At 34.7% G+C, this 24,261-nt stretch overlaps 1 protein-coding gene across 1 annotated transcript in view; it reads right to left on the bottom strand.

The window, feature by feature from the left end:
- The window catches only part of LOC105270304 (hemicentin-2), a gene marked incomplete at its 5' end in the record, with an annotated part of 112,149 nt that overhangs the window by 62,281 nt on the left and 25,607 nt on the right, over window positions 1-24,261 (bottom strand). Inside the window, 1 exon segment of the mRNA XM_011311156.1 lies at window positions 13,100-13,210. Within this exon segment, the coding sequence (XP_011309458.1) occupies window positions 13,100-13,210 (111 nt within the window).

Here is a 24,261-nt window from a genome sequence, read left to right on the forward strand (position 1 = left end):
TAGAATTTCAAAAAGAAAAAAGAAAAAAGTCTAAAAATTTATATAAAAAATAATTTAAAATTTAATAAATTTAATAATTTAATTTAATTTGTTTTATATATATATATATATATATATATTATTATATATATAATATATATCATATTATATAGATATATTTTGATATAAATAGCGCCAAAAAGGCTGACAAAAAACGTTACATGCTTTTTTTTTAAAAGGGATAACCCTATATACCTATCTAAACAAATATAGCGCTTCTCTAATTCGATTGCCGTCAGTTTTGACGTACAGCGAGCAAATTATAGTGACCTATTATACCACATAATATTACCATACAACTTTGTAATTTGCCATTCCACAATAATATCCCGCAATATTCCCTCCTCAAAGCGATGTTAAAGTAACCCCACAATATGCGTTATCGCACATTATAACCTTACCCCTGCGTTGCACGCGTGTCATCGTTATCAGAGGGTAAACTAAAACAGTTATAAAGCACGTGTGTTCCACCCACAAAACAACATCACGTACTCAATGAGATAGAGAGAGTTAGGGGATGGAACGAGAGACACAAGTTGTTCAGATAGAAACAGAGGTGTACAGCTGGAAATTCTCGAGCTCACCTGAGTACGAGAATTTTGCGTGACTTTATGCGACAATAAAATAAATTAAAGCATACCGACTACCGCGTTCCTCAACTCCCTTCCACCAACCGTAAACACTAAAGAACTTTGGAAAAAAGTTTTTCCCTCGCCGTTACTACCCTGAACTGTGCATGATATGGAGAGAATGCTACAGTGAGAATAACAAATCTCACGGGAGCGAGACTGGACTGAATATCACGTTAGTTGATGCAAGTGGTATATGTACTCTTCATTTTATTCTACGGTTTCGTCGCTCTGCTTCGTTATTTTGAATACTAGGCGTTCCAGTCTGTAGTGTGCATGCTGTTGGTCTGACAGTCTCAGATATTCAAAGTTTTCCTCCAATTTTTGTTGCTTTTGGGGTCTGCCGGGTAGTTTTGAATTGTATTTTACGTTCCGGTGATTTTCCACGTCAGAAAGTTATTGCGTTTTGTTTTCTTCAACTCTCCTGATGATAATGCATGATATAGTGGTATATCGCAAAATTTTTCTCCAATACAAGAACGTTGGTTCGGTGATTTGTTTCGAGTTTTACACTGACAGAAAAATTTTGTGAAAAATTCTAACCTAGACGGGGGTTAATTTATTATTAATAATAATATTAATTTATGTGTTATTAATTAATATTGTTAATATTAATTGGTGTGAATTTACTCTATAATTATCGAAATTTTGTTATGCCAGACAAATTTGATTGAAACTAGAATTCCAAAGGGGATTTTCTCTCATTGTCAATCATTCTCCTAAAGAAATCTAATTTCAGAGTAAGATTGCGGTTTCAACTAATTTTCAAATTAATGTTGCTTTCATTATGCAAATTTTTTAGGTTTAACAGCGTTATTACTAGGAAGTCGATTGAGAATTGCAGAATATTAAGAGAAATGAAATGGCAAATATGAACTTGATTCTTCCATTAAACTCTTCCGCTCAGAATGGCGACAAATAGTTAGTCTTCATGGCACTCAGTTACTCACAAAAACAAGTTTCCGGGAATCCGTAAGCTTTCGCGATTTGTTTAAAAGTTGGAAATTGTTTTTACGGTTCAGTGATTAATCTTGGGGGTAATTGGTCGTGGAAATTATTCTAGGGGATTTGTTAAGGTCTTTTGTCGTAGATTTCGCTAAACTACAGACTAAAGTTGAGAAATTCTTCAAAGAAAAGAGAAGTTGAATTTTTTTTTATTGCAAAACAAATGTGAGTTCAATTTAGTGAATTCATTCCGGTAATTAATGGCCGCTAGGAGAGAACATCAAGACTTTTTTTCGTAGAGAGCTTCGTCAGTTGGAAGTAATGCCCTCCCACATTTGGTGAAATTCACTCATTTGCAAGATAATTATGAGTAAACAAACTTTTAGGCTGAACTTAAAGGCAGAATATTTTTGTTTTAGAAATATTCTTTGAAACCACTGAATTTATGGAAAGATTAAAAAGCCGAAAATACGAGAGGACTCAAAGGGAAAAATAAGACTTCTAACTGGTCCTTGATTATTCCAATTAGTAAAATTTAGTGAGGAGTATGGATTACTAATTAATTAATAATTATTTAAATACATTCCAATGTAACACAACAACGTTTATGGCAAAATTCTCCAGGATATTTGAGATACGATGTAAATAAATTCATAGAATTTTTAAAATGTGAAAGTTGTTCAAAAGAAATAAAATACCGGAAATAACCGTTAAAATTCTGTAACGACGTAGTTTGAAACTCAAAAAAACAAAACTTCTCTAAATACTGAGTCCTTCTCACACAATTCCTAGTGCAATTTGAACCTCAGACTGTTAAAGTCGTAAAGGTTTAGGTCCAAACGACTTTCTCTCCCACCAAAAAATATTTCGATTTTTCTTCTCTTTCCTTCCTCTTTGTCTTACAACATATCCAAGTCCTTGGTCGAATAATATGGAGTCAAGGGTTTTGGGAGTGCAGGACAAATCATGGTAACTCTAAAATACGTGACAACTTATAATTCGCTTGAAAATAAAACTATTTTCTCTCATTGTTTACCCACACGAAATAGGCGTTCTCCTTTCGTAATATAAAATCTCACGTAACAGTACAAATACTCAGAACAATAGCTGGAGAAACTCGGAGGACACCATCCAGGAGACAACCTAGAAGACGTCAGACAACCAGAAGATAACCCGAAAATCCCAATATCCTCTCGTCTGTGGGGAAAGACCCGTGAGACAGGCAGCAGTTTCGAGAGTTGATTAATTACCAACTGGACGAGATACTAAATGAAAAATATCATATCGTCGAAACTCGCATGCATTTTTTAAACAAAATGAAAAAAAGTGTTAAAGACAGTAATTATTTACCAGATTCACTTGGGAATAATTAAATGATGTACTAGCAACCGCGACCTGGAGTTATATTAATATTTATTGACATCGATATTGATGACCTTGGAGCATGGAAAAATCCAAAAAAATATTACTGTGCCGTTGTTGTTCACAAATAGAAATTGCTATTAACATCGTAAATTTTTAAATACACTCCGTAATTAATCGTATGTGGCGCCATAACATTTACGAAGCAGCACTATAAAATTTGAAGGTCTATCATTTTTTATTTGAGTTTTTGAAGGAAAAATTCATAGAAATCATTGAAAAATTGCTATCCCGGTCAATAATCAATCCGGCTATCAATAATGATAATTATTCTTATTGCTAGATTATTTCACATTAAATTCCATCGGAGACTCATCAAAAAAGAAAATCGATTAAATTCATTGCTTTTTTTTATTTTGTTTTTTTGTCTAAAAACATAAAATTAAACGGAAATTGTTAATGACACCTATAAGAAAATATATGAAAAAATATACCAAACAATTCCATCTGTTTTTTAGATGGATTGATTCAATTTGAGATATTTGTTGATTTGTTGATATTCCTCGAAGTATAGATTTTTTTCATTTCTCTCCGGGAAATATTTTTCGTTTCAGAACTCCGTAACAATTAGAAATCCTAGACTCCCTCCCTTCAGGAGCCATTCATATTCCCCATAGCCAACGACTCACTACTATTAACAAGAAAAAAAATGGAATGATCCTCGCAATTACCCTCAGAAACAAATGATGAAAAATCAATAGCAGCTGTGGCGTTATAAATCACGTCACGGTGGTGGCTCGGAGGCTTTACTCTTGAAAAATCGGACGAATCGAATTACTCGGGAATGTACATTCCCTGTCGGACTTTTCTTTGTGACAAGTATACTAAGGAAGTGAAAAAAAAAAAATATAGATCAGACCTGCACATCTAGCAACATTATCACAAAAGTGGTCCAGCCTTTGTGTCGCAAACAAAGTAATTGATATTTCCTTCCGGAATGTACGGCTCGGTGATTTCACTCAGGAAAAATGGTCTATACTCGTTATTCGTACTCTCTAAGACTGGGATCTTGTACATTTTTACTGCATGACGGAAATAGAAGAGAATTTTGTTTGCAATTGATGACTCACCTTTGTGAACATTGCAGAATCTTTTAAATAAGTCCATTTTATGTTAATTCTTGGTTTTAAAATTGTGCATGCGTACCTCTACGGGTCGATTCGAAAAGTTCCATTTACTATAGCTGATCTTTTTTACAGTAATCTTTATGGTCCAGGCCAGCTAATCGCCGTTTACACCCGCTGCATACAATCCCCGTAAGCGCTACTTATCGGACCTCAGTGAGAAAATATTTATATGCGACCTTCTGAACAATGGACCGCTTCATGTTCCCTACTCGGTTAGGAATCTGCCAAGGTAGCCCTGCTGTCATATAATAAGGTAAATATAAGGTTGCCTTATCAGGACCTTGGTCAGTAGTTATCAGACTTCTCATTTTCAGGGTCCAGACTCGAAATTGATTGGATGCTGATCTAGTTATCGGAATGATAAAGCAAACTATTCAAAGAGCTGACAATGTTGGCCAGATGAAGACCCCAGGCCGCCACTGCGTGTCAGGCCTGATCTGGGCCTTAGCAGATAACCTATGAGGGCCTTACATTCCAGTTGGGCAGCTTTAGGAAGACCTGGTGAGGTGCCTGACGAAATTTCTACCCAGGTATTTACATAACGATTAACAAAATCAATAGAATGTACCTTCTTAAATGCCAAATAAATCTTGATGTTCTAAGCCTAAATCCTCAAGGTCTAGACTAGGCTTAGAATGATCGTTGCCCAGTCCGTTTAGTCGCCCTCATTCCAGGCTAGACTGCATGGAGAGAATTATGTACAAAAAATTAATGGTCTCGTATTAGTTAATGCGGAATATGGCAATGCCCTGATGAAAAATCATGTGAAATTCATGAAAAATCACTGCAGTTCTCCGGAATATTTACTGCTCAGGGCCCACAAAATTTACTGGACTGATCCCCAATTTTCTCCGAAGTTCATTCGATGTTCTGAAACGTTCTGCTAAAAATCTGAAATATTGGTACTAGTTATTCACTTTTGACTGCACTTCCAGTAAATTTTACTGCACCTCCAGTAAATTTTACTGGATTTCTCATTACTTTTTCAGTGACAGAGCTGAGAAATTTTACTGGACTGGACCGTAATATTTAAGGTTAGGTCGCAATGCTCCGGTAATTTTTCAAGCGATTCTGTTACGAATTTTTCATACACATTTTTCTCCGTGTGCACGGTAAGCCTGCGGTGTGCGTCATTGAGCCTCGTAAGACATAGGCTCGACCAAGTCCTCATCGTCATCTTTTGTCATTATTACCTGGGACAGCAGAGTAATCCTAATCCCAATTTAAAAATTTGATTTGATTTTTGAAAAAATATTGATCCTATTCTAAAAGGGACACGCTTGACACAATCGATTATCTCGAAAATCTCGAAATCATGAAGCCACGATTCCTTATTGGTCCGCCTAAAGTGGCGCGAGATTACAAAGTCGTAACTCTCTTACAGAAATCGTGTCATACGTACAGCACGGTCTCTCGTATTATAAAATATTGGCTCTCGAATTGAAGGTAAACAAATGAAACTTTTGATTTGCCCCTGTGAATACAAAATATTTCAATTCACTTTGGGGATAGTGGGTAGAAGAAATGCCCATGGAGAGTTAAAAGGACGGATAAAGAGACGAAATGGTATAAAAGTCCTCTCGCCCTGACTGAGACTTGCGTGACGTTGCAGAAACGAAAGGCGAATGTGAAAGAATGGAGATATAAATTTGTCAAAAGTTTTACGTTATAGCCGTCTCTCGGTTTTGCCTCTGGTCGTTTTTTTTTCTTTTCCCACTGTGGAATCACCCTCTTTTTCTCATTGCCCACTACATTCCGGAGTCTACACAGCTCCATAGTCAGTAGTTATACGTTACGAACTTATTTGTCTCTCGTTATTCCCCCCAACTTCAGCAGCACTGGAGTTTTGTAAAGAATGGTCCATCGAATTTGAATGAAGTGACGGAAATATAAGTCGATTGAAAATTGAAGTAGAACATGATGAAGTAGTTGAGAGGCATTTCAAAGTGGTAAAGATGAAAATTTCAACGGAATTTTCACTTAATTTTCTATTCATGCAAAATGAAGGGATGCGAGGTGACGGCGGAGCGAGGGATGCAAATGAATTTTAATTTTAATGAGATACATTTCACAGGGGCAATTCAACTAAAGAAAATGGAGTCAGGGTATACGAGGAAAAAAAATTACATATACATAATTTATAATTGCACGATTAAAAATAATTGAATGGAATTTTTACTCCGGGGTTGAATTTTAATTTACGTATTATTATAATCACGATGTCACCTCATTAATAGTTTAATTGATACCAACATGAAATTCCGTGCATGAACTTTTATGGAGTATAATAATCGGAGAAAATTAAAATTGCATGGAAATTTTTTATCCCCGATTATTAGTGATTTTCTTCAAGAGGTTTTATTAATTAAGAAGTCGCGAGAGCGGGAATCAAGCTAAAAATTATTTTTAATATAAATATTTCCGAGATTATTTGACACGTTATATTATGACAAATATATTTAAAATGTTTTCCCCTTTTTTTCCAAATTTTTGGTTCATTCAGAAAAATATTCCGGGGAACACGCGGTTTGGAAACATGATTTACGCAACTAGAATGTTTGATTTTTTGTTCTCGAGACATGAAAATTTTGAGATACCAAAACTTTTATTATTCGAAAAATGAAAATTCGTCTCATTTACAGCAACATAAATTATATTTTATGATTCTTAATGGGATATAATAAGAAATTTCGTAATTTACATTTCATAATTTTTTTACTGATTCCCTAATGATTTAATTAGAAAATATGTTTTCATTTTTTTGTTTTTTTCTTATAAGTTTTTTTATTTTTTATTTTCCAGGAAAAATGATTATAATCATGAAAATGGCCAAACGCTAAAATAATTAATTTATTCTCGGTAAGTCCCTCTAAAAAAGAGTAGACGACATTCTGAAAATATTTTATTGGTCTTTACACTAAATGTTTATCCCTCGACTTATCTCCCTCAGTTCAAAGTCCAAAACTAAAAGGTTAAAGGGCAGTAGCAAACAAATGGAAGTATAAAACAAAGAAATAATAAAATAAGGAGAGTAAAAAATTCTTTGTGAATGTACTCGAGGTTTTTCCAAATGAAAAATCCCATTTTCCTTTAACCGCAGGCACTCTCTGGCGGTTGGCCAATTCCATTTAGAGCCTTGAGGCGCGTTATATATACACACTCGAGGTGAAGGAGGCAAAAGCCGTCCGAGAGGATGCCACACACCCGGACCAAAGAGAAGAGTTTTACAGTAAAACTCTTAGAGTAATCCCTTTCCCCTACATTTTCCTTAACCCTCCACATTTTCTCTTCGGGGCCCCATCGCGCGCGAAATCTTCCGCGTCCTCCCCTCACAGTTGAATTTCCGCCTGGACTTATGCCAATTTGATTCGTGTGCCGACTACTTCAGTGACTTTTTACATTCTAACTCTTCACTGTTGGCGGCCCACTACATTCCTCGGGTTCTTCCCGTTATGGACGAACCTTCCGGGGATACTCTACAAATGAAGAGCAGTACAAGAAATTTCTTTCGATGCAATTGTTCCCCCTCTCCTGGGAGGAATAGAATAACTTATTGATATTTAAATATCAGTTTTTTAATTCATTAGTTGAACTCTGCAATCTGACAGACTGCAATAATTCCCAACTTGTACGCATCGAAGTTTGATTTAAGTTTTTAATAAAGTCATTGTTTATTTTAATTTCTCCAACTTCTCCAGTGACTATTAATGCTGTAATTGTCTTAATTTAAACTTTATTATAGTAATATTTTTAGTTCTATTTTTATTCTAGATTGTTCTTTCTAATTGACTTCATTAAATTCATCTACAGTCAACTGAATCTCTATGAGATGCATTGCTCGCGATGGATCATTTCAATTTTGGAGAAATTGTGGATGAATGTGAATGAAAATCACTCAATCTTAATTTTTTATTTAGTAACCGAAATTGAAATTTTCATACCCATGGTTAAAATATTCATTAACGCATTAATTGTTCATAATTTATCATAATTTTATCTAATTAATTAATTAATTATACATATATAATATGTATAATTTATGTTTTTTTTAAAGTGTGATTGAAATTATAACCGATTTTGCAAAGCTTTCCCAATATAACACAAGTTATCCAATTCAGTAATCAAACCCCAGCAATAGTCAGACAGCACTTCTAGTTACTCATGTATAGAGTGCGTTGCTATCAAAAGCATTCGGAAACGTAAGATTAATCTACCCTGATCGCTTGTAATAATGGAATAACAACTCGAACCTAGAGGTAACTGACACAAATTAGTTTAATTAAATTATTGTCCATAATTTTTCAAATCATAAACTCTGAACAATTAGACATTATGACACGTCACCTTAAGATGTAAGGCATACATATCGATCGGTTTATTGTAATATTATTTTTAGATCATTTAGTAAACATGAAAAAACATGCTAATTTAGTAAAGATCTGATTAAAATCCGCGGTAAAGTATCAGCCAAGAGAATGTAATACTCCGACTACTTCGAGCTGACCAAGTGTAACAGTTTGTGTATCCAATTGAAGTTGAAGGTTATTAAAGTGTTGAAACAACCTGTACTTGTTTCCTACGTATTTTTGAGAGGCACCTAGGAATAGAAGGCACCATTTTGACATTGTCCTTTTCAATGACTTGCCATTCAGTTTTATAAAAATGGAACGACAAATGGAACAAGTGTCCGTAGTTACGCTGCAAAATCATTCATGGATTTTTCAATGATGTAACTATTGCATCATTTAGATTAACAACGCCGAATATAGTCCATAGCAACAGGTTGATATTCACATTCTCGTGATGCACATTATAAAGTATCCGTTTTTTGTTACAACATTGGCAGGGCTGACCCAATTGAGTCTAGGTGTTGACAGAGAGAAAGTTCGACCTCACGTGAAACTATTGATTGAAATTTTTCGAACAGTCAGTCTTGTGTTCTATTTCAAATATTATTTCTTTGTTAAATCCATACGTCGATATCAAATTTGGAGATAAAGATCATTTTTCATGTTCAGTTAATGTATTGAAACTAATAGAGTCGCCATCTAGAATTAAAGGATGCATTCCTCGCTGATTGATAACAGAAAATCGAATTCTGTGGAACGAAAAATGGACGAATAGATGGAATATGACGAAATAAATTTTAAGACAATATTTTCGGTTTGTTATTTTTAGAAGGTATAATAAATGTCCTTTGAAAAATCTGCTGTTGTACGGAAACTGTTCTATTTTTAATAATCATGTGACGTGAAATTGGTGGACACAGGAAAATAGCTCATAGAAAAAGTTGAAAGAGAAAAACGCCATAGGTTAAAAAATCAATTGAGGAAGGTGCGAACTGCTCGGTAGGATTTTCGCAATGTGTCCCAAATGTATCACTTTAATCCTCTGGCCTCTGAGCTATGCTATAAACTTCAGCCCTGTCTCTCCTGATTTTTCATTCTCCGACAATTTTTTTTCAAGCTTTGGGATTCCCACAATCCTCTCAATGACAATTCCAATTTACTTCATACTTAATAGACTTGATAGTTGTCTGTTTCATTGATTTATTTTTCTCCATTTTTTCCACAGTTTGAATTTTTGAAACATCCATTTAGTGAAAAGGCTAGGCGACTCATTCACAGAAAACCCACCCAAGTTTCTTTATCACGATTTTTTTTTACACATAACGTTTTTGCATACTATTCCACCCTTTGCACAGTTGCCGATCTTTTTTTTTCATCACGGAGCTGACGCAGAATGACTAAGCGTCATACATGAAAAATGGAATCCGGGAATTTTGTAATTGAATCTGATCCATGAGTAACGAATTTCAGGAATATTTTCCAACCGAATTCTGTGCGGAAAAAAATCATCAAAAATCATGAAATTTGAATGTAATATTGGGTCTTCCCCGGAAAAAATTTGGACTCTCAGTTCAAAGGTCAAAAAAAATCAAAGGTCAAAATTTAAACGGTTCTTAGTAGACCCCAGATTGGTTGAAAAAAGCTCTAGGTTTTAACTGACATACTTTACCAGATATTGTAGTGAAGGAGAGGAACGAAAGAGTTTCTGAGTGTCTGAACTCTTCAACTGTTTTGAGTATATCAATGAGTTGCATTTTCAACGTCGGTGAATATACAGTGCTGAGATGGGGTAAACAGTACAGACTGTGTGTATATTTGTTCGAGAGATGCCGCTTGAATCGCTTTCTCGAGTACTTACCCATTCGATTAGATGTACTTGTGCGGCTATGGACTCGAGGACACTTGCCCTTTTTTTTCAAAGAGTGAAAAAGAGAAATTATACCCCGATCGCAATTTACCGGAGTATTTGGCATCAACTTGAGTACAGTTGTTCGTTTTAAAATAACGGAACAAGGGGTAAAATGGATGCTTGACCTGAAAACGAGAAAAATTTTGGAGGAATACTATCGCAGCGCGCAAATTAATTTTGTGGTTGAAAAAGTACTTTAGGATTACATAAAGCTAATTTGAAATTTCAGGAATAGTAAATTAGATTCGTAATTTTCGTAAATTTTTTCCGCGTACATAAACGTAGATGGGTCTACGATTACAGGAAGGCACTTTACGATAATTATGAACATAATCTATAACTATTAATAAGTAAACTACATTTTTAAAAATATAATTGTCAATCTATCCGCATATGAGTCAATCGATCATGAATTACGATTTACAAAATGTCGATTGTTGGATTTTTTTTTAGTTTTTCAAAGCGAAAAAAAAATCAGAAATAACGATCAGATTACAGACCTATATAAGTTTATATTTATTATACTATGAGGTCGTCTGTGTGGTTTTACGACGGAACGCTATATGAATGTTTATTAAATAATATAAACAAATCTCTGAGCATGGAAAGAAAGAAACCATGACGCCGATGCTTTGGTTTTTGTGACTTCGAGATCGTTTGTTAGTTCAGTAACAGCTCTCGAAGTGTGAAAACATCTTAGTAAAATATAATTCAATTGCTCTCACTTAAACGTCCATTCATTTATTAACCTGGCCTCCAATTAAAATCCAGTAATGATTAATAATAAACCGGTCTTTATAAAAAATATAAATCCTTATCCCTCAAGCCTATTCCATATTCATCACGTTTATTGATTACCGATCATTGTTCTCAATCTTTATGTTGACGTTGAGTGATAATTCGGAGGAATTAGGGGAAATTAATGGAGAGGCCCCACAAAGTGATGAAGCAAAATAATCTATAGGAATAAAGTAATCCCTTTGAGATTCTTCTCATATCAGAACCTCATCATCTTTTTCAGGAGAGTAACACTATCTGCGTAATACCTTATCACACGAAAAGGCTTTATCCCCATCGGGAAAATTTCAACCTGAATGCGTTAATAGCGGGTAATAAATACAATGGCTTAATCTGCCAACAATTTTCTCCACACACTAACCACCTTCCGTAGATGGAGATAATTGAGGATAAACGAGGATACGATGAGGGCAGATTCCATAATCGATTAATTAAAGAATTATCATTTGAGTGGTTATCAGTAATTCAGTCCGTACATCCATGTAACCATAATTGCGAGCAGAAAACTGAAATAATGGATTCAATCGAGTGGGAGAATAGAAGAATAAAAATGAAACGGAATAATTGAATGCATGTCCAGACGAGATAATGAAGCAACATAAAAAAATCTTTCAGTAATTGGCAGTTCTGTAAATATTCAATCATCTTTTTTTTTAATAAATGAATTTTAGTACTCTGGTATTAATAGAAAAACAAAAGAATTGTAGAGAGAGAGTGGAAAAATCTTGGAGTGAGCCCGTGAAGTTCAAAGAACTTTAAAAAATTAAATCAAATTTGAAGTTGTAAAATTTTGAGGTGGGGGAATTTTTAAGTGGTCGCACTTCAGTTTTAATAAAATCGATTCCGGAAAATTTGGATTAAGTTTGGAATACGTAAATTTCGGATAGCAAAATTTCTGAAGTGGATGAATTCTGAAGTTAATGCTTTTAACTTCAATCAGAATAGTTGCGGAAAAGATCTTGAAGTGCATCAGCGGCGGATCCTGGATTCAAAGCCAAAATGAGGCTGAAAAAGTCGACTCGAGTAATTCGCTTATTTTTTCAGTAAAAGTGATAAATATTTACATACAAAACACATTAGCAATTGTTAAATTTTTTCTAGCCTGTGAATTGTCTATTTGAAATACATAAAATTCAATTTTCAATAAATGCAAATGATAATTAACTTAATTACAAATCTGTTCTATTTGATCCAGTTCCCAAAAAGAAAAGTTCTTTTGAATCAAGACAATAAATGACCCGAAGGAAAGAATTTCTAGAATGAAAAAAGGAATTTTTTAAAATATGAAAACTTCTTTTTTCCGTAGGTAAATCAATCGCCTGTCGAAAACCTCAAATTTAGCAAGTAATATCCTTCCCCCACAAATTCTCATAGTCTTAATGATTGAATACTTCCAGAAGTCCACCCAATCACTCAGTATTCCTCCCAATTCATCTCCCGTTTATTTTCCCTCACCGTAATCAATGGAAGCAATCACTTCAACTTTGATTAACAGCAACAGTTTGTGAAAATGAAAATAGACTTCCATCTGCTCGAATCGGTATTGGTCGGTAGAAAATGGATATTCCCCGGGAATGCCTAATCAGTTGATTTGTTTCTCTCCAGAGCTCTCAATAATCCTCTAATCGACATAAGCCACTTATTATCAAAGAATTACGGAGTTATATTTGGCAATAGTAATTTGAATATCAGCAATCCGCGGTAAATAAACTCATATAGCCTGTTATACGAGGGGATATACCATGACGCAACCAACTGATGCCGCAAAACTAATTCCGTCAAGAGATTTCTCTTCTATCCACTGGGTAATGAGATTCTGACATCGTACGAAACTATGCAATTATCCATAACGCATTCTATTCACATCACACTCTCGTTTACCTCCATATACCTCACAGTCTAGTGTGAGGTTAGCACCTTCTGCGTATGCCACACCCAGAGTGCTCATGTCACGCCTCTTCGTATCGTAGATTATTGGTTTCGATGGTGGATCTAGAACAGAATAAAATAAAACCAATTATACCATTTGAATGCGCCATTGCATTTATATCGTTTAATATACACACGGGAAAATCCGAATGTTTTAAATATTTTGGAAAATTTCGACAGCCCCTATTTTAAGTCTTAAATTTCTAATTTTGAAATCCATTACATTTTAAAATAGAATCGTGAAGTACATTTTCGACTGTACATGCTATCCACTTTACTCCATTATTTCTTCGTTCCACACTATCTCACTTTACCTCACTGTCCTGTTAACGTCGAGTTCGTAATACCATAATCAATACTTTAACTATTTCCGATTATGACTCATGCTCAAGTTTAATGTGCACGTTAAAAGCACCAAGTAGGAATTAGGGTCAGTTTTTCGATAAGTTAACCGCGTGGTTAAAGTCGAGTTAAGATCCTCCAACACTGAGTCCAGCTAATCAAGGATCTTAAGGTTGTTGTCGCGTAGAATTTTTTTTCGACAGTTTTCGTTAACAATTTTATGGTGAATAGTTTGAAAAATTAGCAACAAAATGAGCCTTTTCCGTTTGCAATTGACCGTTTTGAACTTGAGATATAAATTTTTGAAATTCGAGTGATTTAACACGTGCTTAAATGGAGTTTTGCCGATTAGAATTTTTTAAAAATCAACGGCTCGACAGTTTCAGAAATAAAAAAAAACGTGGAATATACATCGTGGGAGGAAATACAGAAAAAAAAATCAAATCGATTGACCGTTTGATTTACGGACTATAATTATCGGAAATTCATAAATTTACATAATTAAAAATAGTTAATATGGAAAATATATAGTTATGCTTTAGCTATCCATGCACAATGCAATCAATCAAGTGAGACTATATACCGCTAAAAGATTGTGTTCTAAACTGGCCCGTTTTACAGCGGATAAACTTTTTACAGAGACTGTCGCGCGACAACCACCTTAACTTTAACTTTAACCACGCGTTAACCACGGTTAACTTACCGAAAAACTGGCCCTTAAGAATATCCAAGTATTTTGGTCAAAGGAGCAATTTTTTTCTCATACAATTTTAGTATTGTCCAGAATTTCCCCACTTTTGTACCTTTTCGAATTTTTCATTACTAAGCATATATTAAATCACTTGAATTTCAAAAATTTATACCGCAAGTTCAAAAAAGTCCGCAAACGGAAAGATTTCATTTTGTGGTTAATTTTTTGAACTATTCACCATAAAATTGTTAACAAAAATTGTCCAACAAAAATTCACGATACAACAACCTTAAGCAGATCTTTGTAGATGTATGAAATTGTACCTTGCAATATAACCTGAAAGGTTATGAGCAATTGACGGTTGCTATAAAAAACGTGACATAACACAACATCAAGGCATAAATATTTATGTTCGAAACATATACTTCGGCGGTTGAACCCTATAATTTTTATTCAAAAATTTTTCCGATTACAGTCCTCATTCAAAAGTTATTTAAAGGTACAGTCTTGGATAGGATAGCCTACATATGTTATGTTATATGTTATTGTATATTATGTATGTTTCGATTTGATATTCTCGCTACAACTGATGGATAAACCTCTCACGAAAGCAATTATTATCCCAGAAATGTTCATGTTTTGATGGAACTTCCTTGAATGTCTGCAACTGAATTGATTCAACATGAAACATGTTCCTCTTGCGTGGAACATCAAAACAAATTTTTCTTCAGAACTCATTTGTTCTTTGCGTGTGTAGAGTTCAATCCGTGCGTGCGAGATATTACGAAAAATAAGAAATTACCTTCACGCTGACGCGAATGATAACGAAAAATTCTTCTCTTTTATCTCGGTAGATCAGTTGTTAATTGTCTTAAGCACAAACGACACTTGCAGCAAGTACTCAAGGTACTTGCAAGAAATAATGATGATATATATTGAACGGAATGACACTACTCCACAGCGAACAACAAAACTTTTATTTCAAGATGGCAGAATTACTTGTTCGTACAATTTCTCTTCCAACTCACTCTTTTTGTTGAACTTCACCTCGCTCCCAAATTAAAGTGTGAACGGTAATTTCTGATGTTCTTCTTCTGGCAATTATTATTGGATTTATCTCTTGGATACGTACGAAAAATTACTGGTCTCGTATTAGTAAACGCGGTAATGGCCCTGCACTGATGAAAAGTCATGTGAAATTTATGAAAAATCATAGCAGTTCTCCGGAATATTTACTGCGCAGAGTAACAAAAATTACTGGACTGGTCCTCAATTTTCTCCGAAGTTCATTCGATGTTGTAAAATGTACTGCTAAAAACCTGAAATATTCGTACTAGTTATCCACTTTTTACTGCACTTTCAGTAAATTTTACTGGGCTGGACCATAATATTAAAGATTAGTCCGCAATGCTGCACACCTACTGAGCAGTCCGATAATTTTTCAAGCGATTCTGGTACGAATTTTTCATCGAAATTTCTCTCCGTGTATAGTAAAAAATACTTTCTTTTCGGTGTGTGATTTATTTTGATTCATGCACAAGTGACATTTCCGTTTGTTTCTGTCTGATGGAGTCGTCAAAGTGGTCAGAATGCCAGGGCTTACTGTTCCCCGAGACAACAACTCGATAAGGGTTGACAGAGTGACGAAGAAAAATATTTTTCATATAACCATGCGAAGATATTTGTGCGATCCGCATACATCGGGGATAAAATTGTGTCCCCTGAGCAAGACCGGTGGCAATAAACTGTTCTTGGAGTGCGCCTTCCTCTCGGCAATGTGTGAGCAGAACAACACCTGTGCTGTTTCTGTACAAGTGAATATCCTTACGTGCCATACAAATGTGACTCGGTGAAGTAGAAGACACGGGTTACGTGTGCCTCTTGGATAACAGAATGACATTGTGTCTAGAAATCCATAAGTTCTTTCGCTCTCGAGTGCGCAGAATAACTTTTTATCCTTATGACGATAGATAAAGCGTAAAACATGCGTCCACAGAGTAGGGAGAGTTTAATATCCGTCGCATGTGTTTTCACAAATAATCTTTCACACCACCTCGTGTCGTGCGATAATTCCGAGAGGATTTCAGGCACATGCATCCTTCGTGAGATCTCAGGAGAGCCATTCACTTTGGTCATGATACAAGCACACGCTATACCAAAATTCATCAGATGCGGTAGCTGGCTTCTCATATGATTATTTATTAACGCCTGCGAAAGTGGATTGGCTGCAAAATTATTTACCGTCTGTAATTTGTATTTGGGCGATCGTTGTTGCTGGTGAAATAATTAAATATTTAAACATATCGGCCTTTCCGGGAGGGAAACCGTAAATATATATCAATTATATGCACATATATTTGATCTATGTTTATTATTAACATATTATATATCTTCGTCCCCGGAAAATTTCCTACTTTTAACTGAAGGGATTTAATAAAATATCCAAATTTGTTGCTATTGAAGTTATAATATTCAAATAATTATGGTACTTGAATAATTTGATAGCTGTAATGGATTTGCAGATTTTCTTTAATTAAATTCTTCTTTTTTTGCGGAATTCTGGAATTAATGTTTTCGTTACAACCGAGAATAAATTTTAAAAAATCTGTCTGAATGATGCATCTTAAAATGATGAGAGATTGATTACTCAAATGATTACTTGAGAAGTATTGGAGCGGACTTTTAATCGGTGGATTTTTTCAAAGTTGGAAAAACATTATGAAATGTAAGTTTGATGTAGTCGTCAAAAGGGTTTCCTCTGACTGATGAGTTCTAAAAATGCAGTTGAAAAGTAGACCTATCAGTTTTCATCAGTATTTTTTTCTTTACTCTTCAAACGTTCCCCTGATATTTTCAATTTCCTGGAGTACATGCCTCTGAAAGCTCAAGAAATGTCAAAAATTATCTTATTTTCTCGCCGTGATGATTCTGCAACACGAAAAGCTGATTCTCTTGAATATAAATGAGAAATCTATTGAATATTTTCAGTTCAAATTCAATTAAAATAGAGGAGGGTGAGGCATAATTGACCGGTGATTTTTTTTTCAATTGCTGATTGCGTAACAGTCAACATGAACTTCATTCTATAAAATTTTTATGTACAAAATTATGGATTGAATGGGCGATTTTTTATTTATACAAAAAATATAGAGAAAACAAAAACGAGAAATAAAAGTACAGGAAAACTAATTACAAAATTGTTATAAAGACTGAGTCAAACAGCAAGCAAGGTCAGAGGTGGCTTATGAGGAGGCAAGATCTGTCCCAGAAGTACCAGAATGAAATCTTTCTGAGCAATAGAAGATAAAAAATGTCGTACTGTTATCCAATCAGCAAAAAAAAATATTCACCGGTGCATTTTGCCCCACCCTCTTCTACATATATAAGTATATGTAAGTAGATATTCCATAACTAAATGATCTGTGTCCATTTTCTTCGATTCTTGAGGTAATTCGTCTCTTTTCTCATAGTTAGTTGATATTATGTGTAATCGTATAAAAGCTTATTAGATAATGGCATTGAGTATCAAGCTGAAATTCATAGAAATATATTGAACTGACTTATGTTGATTACAAAAATGAATCGATATGGAGAACTCCACGGAGTCGCCTCAGATTTTGTATAAACATAAACAATGGTTTCACAAGAAAACATTGGAGGGTTCTTTTTTTGGTGACGAATGTTCTTATGATCCTTGTGTCTAGTCTTTAATCTCTTGGAGATATTGATAGAGTTCAGGCGTTATTCTTCCTCGTGCGTGCAATAAAGTAAAAGTGATTAGCGTTTATTAACTGTGTTTTAATCAATTTAACAATCCCATTTCCATTATATAAGCATTAAAAAATTACTTGACTTATGTGAGTACTAGTTTTCATGGAGTTATGTCTTTTTCAATATGAAAATGTAATTTTTATGTTTTACCCGAATTTGTAATTGGTTCAATCTTTTTATATTTCCAAAGCAAATGGATATAAATATTTCTATACCGTTTTGAAGAGTCTTGAATAGTTGAATAGTCACTGGAATGAGATCAGTTATATCTGGTTTAGTTACATTTTTATAGAGTCATTCGATTTTTTCAATTTTTCACCGGTATGTCATCCTATAAAATTTGCGTTTATTGCTAACTATCGTAGCGCTCGTAATGTCGATGATGGGGATACATTCTGAACATTTTTAAAGGTCTCAACAAGCTCTTTACAATGCTGTTTGAATTTTCCGAATCCATCAATTTGATCAAGAGTTGTTGACGATAATGCGCTAAATTTCATGTGTCACGTTTAAAAAATAGTAAATAAATAAAATCCATAATAACCTTTTTTATTCTCATAACTACTCATGTATTTCATTTTCATATAATAATATGCAATAGAATAGAATAGAATTATTCATAGAATAAGAAGCGATTATCGTTCCTTTATTATCAATTCGTGCAAATTAATTAATCAATTCTATTCGGTATTTGATCCGTTTGCCATACTAATCCTTTCACCTCGTCAGTCATTTATTAGTTAGTTATTTATTGTGTTCGACGCTCATGAGTTACTTCGAGTTAAATTATCTCTCTTTTTTTTTAGTTGAGATGGCAAATGGTAATTACAATTTAATACATTCTATTTAATTACAAAAAAAAAGAAAGTTGCGTTATATCTTCAAGAGTCAATTTCAATGATGAACTAATTTTCAGCAAAAATCACGATCAACCGTTTTATCGCGTCGATTTATACAAAAATATATAACATTGATTTTTTTAAATTTAAATTTCAAACCAGTAATTCCTATCATTGAATTTCTATTAATATCTATTTTGAAATGATCCTTGATATCGGATTGATTCAATCAAGCAATATATATGATCGTCTGAATAATGAATATGGAGGGTGAAAAATAATTTCTGTTTCTAGGTTTGGATGAAGGAGGGTAAGGACTCACATGAAAAATCTACCGCGTGAGAAATCCTGGGAGACTCAAAGATATCAAATATACAACGTGTAGGTCTTGTTTTTCCAACGTCGAGGTATACCTATACGTGACTGTCTGATTCCCAGCGTAGCACCCTGACCTCATCCCCTATTTATATCGCACTCTTGTTACTTTTTTTGCAGATGGGTTTTCTTCACTGGGGCTTCAACATTTTCGTCACTTCCGGAGGATGGAGTGGGACTGATCGGGTTTAATTTTTCATTTTTGATCGGAGGTAGAATTTCTTCCAGAAGATTGTTCTGATGGGGGAATGGAAGATTAATGATTCAGAGAAGGAACCTCAATCGATAGTCCAGGAAATACCAATGGGAATGAGTATTAGTGCTTGCGTGATCTATTTCTCTGCTAATTTCTTTTGAGTTTGAGGTCTTCTAAAGATATTCTGCATTTAAATTAAATTTTCATTGTCAATCAATTGCTTTCGACGAGAAAGTATCAGTTGTGTCTCAAATGCTTGCCTCAATGCTATGGAGCAATGCAATTATGAAAGAATTATTAGGAGTCATAAGAGAGATAATTAGAGAGATAATAGGAGAGATAATTATTGGAAAATCCCACATCCCAAACGCAAATATTCATACACATCTACTTATACCAAGTAAATTTACTTGGCGACCTTAAATTGATTTAGGACAAGTCATTTTTTTTTACCACTTATACCACCATAGCCACCAAATTTTGATAATCAATTAATGAAAATGTGAATTGAAATGTGAAAATGAAAATTGATGAAACAATTCTTTTTAAATATTCAAATATCATGTTTTTTTTTTAATTCGCCGATGTATATTTTCAAGATGGCGAACGTTCTTGAATTTTTGTTATTTTTTCATTGTCCCCAGCAATAAACAATTAAAATATTGTTCACAAGTATAAGTAACTGCGGAAATACTTAAAAAAACTCTATCTCACGTAAAAATCAATTCAGTATTCGAAACTGAATTTTGAAAACTCCTTAAAAAATTTGTTAAGAAAAAGGCTGTTACCGATTCTTCAACAGATGCGCTGGGCAAAAGGTGTATATAATTAAATTTCAATATCTATATAATCGACTTTAATTAACAGACTCTTAATTATAACACCAAAGAAACCGTTACTCTTTACTGCAAAATAATAATCTGCATTATCTTGAAACAATGAGAATTCTACTCTACATCACATGAGGACTAAAGTAAGATTTTTCCGTTCACGTTTTTCTCTAGTCATAATCATATGAAATATTCTATAAATCTGGTATATCCTCGATCCCATGGTAAAACACAACTATCGCGGTCAGACACCACAAATCATTCTCTTCGACTTGCCTGATACTTTTACTCCACATGGAAACATGGAAAACGTGACTGGAAGTGAGCTCCGAGGTATTTTCGAACAACGTAAACTCTTACTTTTGTTTCACACCCTAGCCTTCCAACACTATCAGCACACATATTGTTTCCGTATGTCAGGATGGAATTTCAATATTCTCACTGGGTTTCAGCCCTCCGAAGCTTTTACAATACCCGATGAAATGGCTTTGCAACCGCTCGCTACACGCGTTGAAACGAGGGGACGAAAGTCCATCTATCTGGTGAATTATCTCCCGCCTTGATAACTGTCGAGTCTTTCCCCTGGGATCATTCATTCTGTTGGTAGAGACCGCGATTAACCCTTAGAATGCCGGCTTTCCCGTTCCCGGATAGAATCATTCGTCTCGAGAGATTCCGTCCGAATGATTCTCCCCCAAAAAGAGATGTTTCTTGGATCCATCAGCTGGCCAATTGTATATTGTAATAATATTACCACTGGAATAACAAATTCATTCTTATTTTTATCCCAAAAACGTTTATTTAGGTGAACTATATCTCTTCTTTTCTTTCGGGTGGTGTACTGAGAAGAATAATTGCTTCTCCCAAGACAATTTAGTAACTGCAGGAAATTCTAAATATTTCAAATGCAAATATTTATTTTGATTTACTTTACATTTGATAGATGTATGTAAAATTAAATGACAAAAATTATCAATTCCCCACATGTGATTTGACAAATGATTTATCCATCCAAGTAGTATTATATTATGTACACGGACAATAAAATCCAATAAAAATTACGAAATAGAGAAGGTAAAAATGACGGTGGAATTGTAATCGGTGAGCGAATTGAAGTTCAAAAAAAAGAGTGAAGTGAACAGAAATCGTGCCAACCATCACGTGAATGTTATCACACCAGCCTTCTAAAAATTATTGCATCTGTACTGATCACGGGACAATTGATCATGAGAAAAACGACCCCAAGATTATTGGATCACAGTCAAAAAACATCACAAAACAGAAAGCAGAAATTCATATAGCATTTTCCATTTCGTGACGTTGCGTCATGTTTAATAGGACATTCGATTAGGTAGGAAGGGAACCAGATTAATTATCGATATAATTTAACCAGACAAATTTACTGAACAATTGGATAGTCTAGATTGATCCCTGTGGCTCGAAACGAAATCCAGAGATATGATGCACATCCAGGCAACTGAACGACAATTGAAATCAAGTGATAAGTAATTCGAAATAATACCTCCCCATCCTTCAACTTCTTTATATCACTACTATATTACTCGCTGCCATTGACTCGTGATCAAAATTACGCGTGATAAACGGTTTTATGATCATTTGTCCAGTGATTAACTGTATGCGTATGGAAGATACAATAGAAATTGCAGGACCTTGATTAACATTAACTAACAATCCTTTCTTCTTGGGGTTACGTGAATTATTCCGTAATGTGGACTGAATATTTCTCCCCACGTACAGCATTTAGCAATTCAAACTTCAATGATTACAGCGTTTTCGTTCACGAGCAATAAAATCTCATTTATATTAAATACTCTGATAATGCATTTCTTTGTACCTCCAGGAACATAATTGTCAACGAATTCTCCCTTGGCCAACAACCATACTATTACTAAAAATGTGCAATTAGCCACTTGTTGTCTTTTCTCATTCAAGCCGAAGTTATCTCTCCTTATTTCTCCGTGGGGTGGAAAAAAAAAACCTTGAAAAATGATAAGCACGGAATTACAATGTACCACGATACTGCGGAAATATAAAGGAGGAGAAAAAAATAATACGAAAAGCTCATTGTAAATGTTGGTATTAAGGTCGGCCTGTGCACCCGCACTTTGGTACGCTCCAGCCGCCATTGTATCAGATTATACTGGCAAGTCTTGCATGAAAATGTTCTATCGGGGAATACTGCACTGGAGGATTTTCCCTACTAATGGTGATATTTTAAAATTGATATAGAGCAGCTTATTCCGTTTGATGAAACTTTAATCAATCAAAATCATTAATGAACGGCGGAAATGAGGTATGCTGATCGCGTGGGGATTTGTGCGGAAGTAACACCGCAATCAAAAGGCTTACCAAAATTCATCAGATCGAGGGTTAGCCCAAAATAATATTTCTTCTTTCTTGACGTAAAAAAAAAATTGTATGGCTTTTTTGTACCATTTCAATTAATCATTCACTTTAATTTCCAAAACTTCAGACCATTCTAGTCAGTAATATTTGCCTCAAGATATTATCTTAAGTGAAATTTCCCTCAAAATGTCAGATCTTCAAAAAAAATAGGAAATTGTTTTTGCATTATGTGTAATATAGTATATATATACATTTTCGCTGATAAATTAGGGAAATGCTTGCGAGCAGTCGCTGGTCATCTTTCAATTTCTAAATTAGCGAATATTATCTGAAAAATTGTATCAACATTTATAGCTGTGGTAATTGTCTCGTAGTTTTAACAATATTTCATCGAACTATAATTGAAATATATTTCCTACAATTTTTTGTTTAGTTATCGCATATCAAAAGATTACGATGACAACTTGAACGAAGGAAAAAAAACTGATGAAAAAATGACAGACTTTTTTTCTCAATTCCTCAGAATTTCAAAAACACTAACCAGCTCTAGTATGTACTGTCCTTCCCAAATAGAATTTCCTGGTCTTCTTATTATTGGCTAGAAGCAATCAAATAATTATGTCATCCATGAACTGACGGAACACCATAATACCTCATCGATATTTACCCCCATATATCCCATTGTTTGCAGTTCATGACGAAAATAATTACCAGCATAGAGTAATAATGCATCCGATAGAAGAGTACACAGGATATTGCAACGGTGTGAGTTTAATCGATGGACTGTAATCGAGGTTCATCGGCCAACGAAAAGCACTCTAAACCGTGTCTCTCAGCGACAACGTGTAAACCGATGGTGCTTGCAATGGGAGCTGTACTATCCAGGGATATAAGGCTTGCCGAACCGAGGAAAATATATTGCTAATAGGACTGCAACACGGCCCGTTAGCTGAGAGTAATGCCTTACCACATCGACACACATTGAGTGCCCTATCCCCTACCTTCCTCAACTACTCGTTTAACTGAGTTTGCGAGTGTACAAACTTGCATGAATGTGAAACCGATCGCCCGTACTCTCTCTAACCCAGGTAGACATCGACGACGCGAACAGGGCTCACGAAGCCCTGACCCAAGGCTCAGAAATGCTCAAGCAGGGCTGCAGTCCACGCCAGGACCAGCCCTCCTTAAGCCCTAAAATGATAACAGCGTTCAAGGCCTCCGAAGCAAAGCCTGTCGCAAGGCTCCCAGGGTGGGTTCCCGGAAGCCTTGAAGAACAAAAATGCAAGGCCCGAGAAAAGCCTCGATGAGTCTTTTCTTCTGATAATAGGACGCACATAGCGAGGGTTACCTGAGGCTTGTTTCAGCCTATATTAAGCTCGATTTCAGGCCACCTTATTTCAAATTCATCTAGTTTCGATATAGTGGTATAGTTTGTATAGTTTCGTTATTTAACGATACATTTGGGAAATAAAAAAGTAATTCCATTCGTGAACGTAAAGAGAGAATTTTTTAATTTTCACTGAATATATACTTTTAACTCATCAGGGCTCCACTGACAACTGAGCTTCCTTTTCGATTGGCTGCGCCACTTAAATAGTTACTGGTAGCAGTAAGGATTGGTATTGGTGGTACAGGGAATTTTATGAGCATTACGTCTGAAAAAACGGAATTTTATTACTTGAAATATTTCACCACGTATGTTG

This window comes from Fopius arisanus, unplaced genomic scaffold, assembly GCF_000806365.1.
Source record: "Fopius arisanus strain USDA-PBARC FA_bdor unplaced genomic scaffold, ASM80636v1 scaffold00083, whole genome shotgun sequence".
Classification (NCBI taxonomy): Eukaryota; Metazoa; Arthropoda; class Insecta; order Hymenoptera; family Braconidae; genus Fopius; species Fopius arisanus.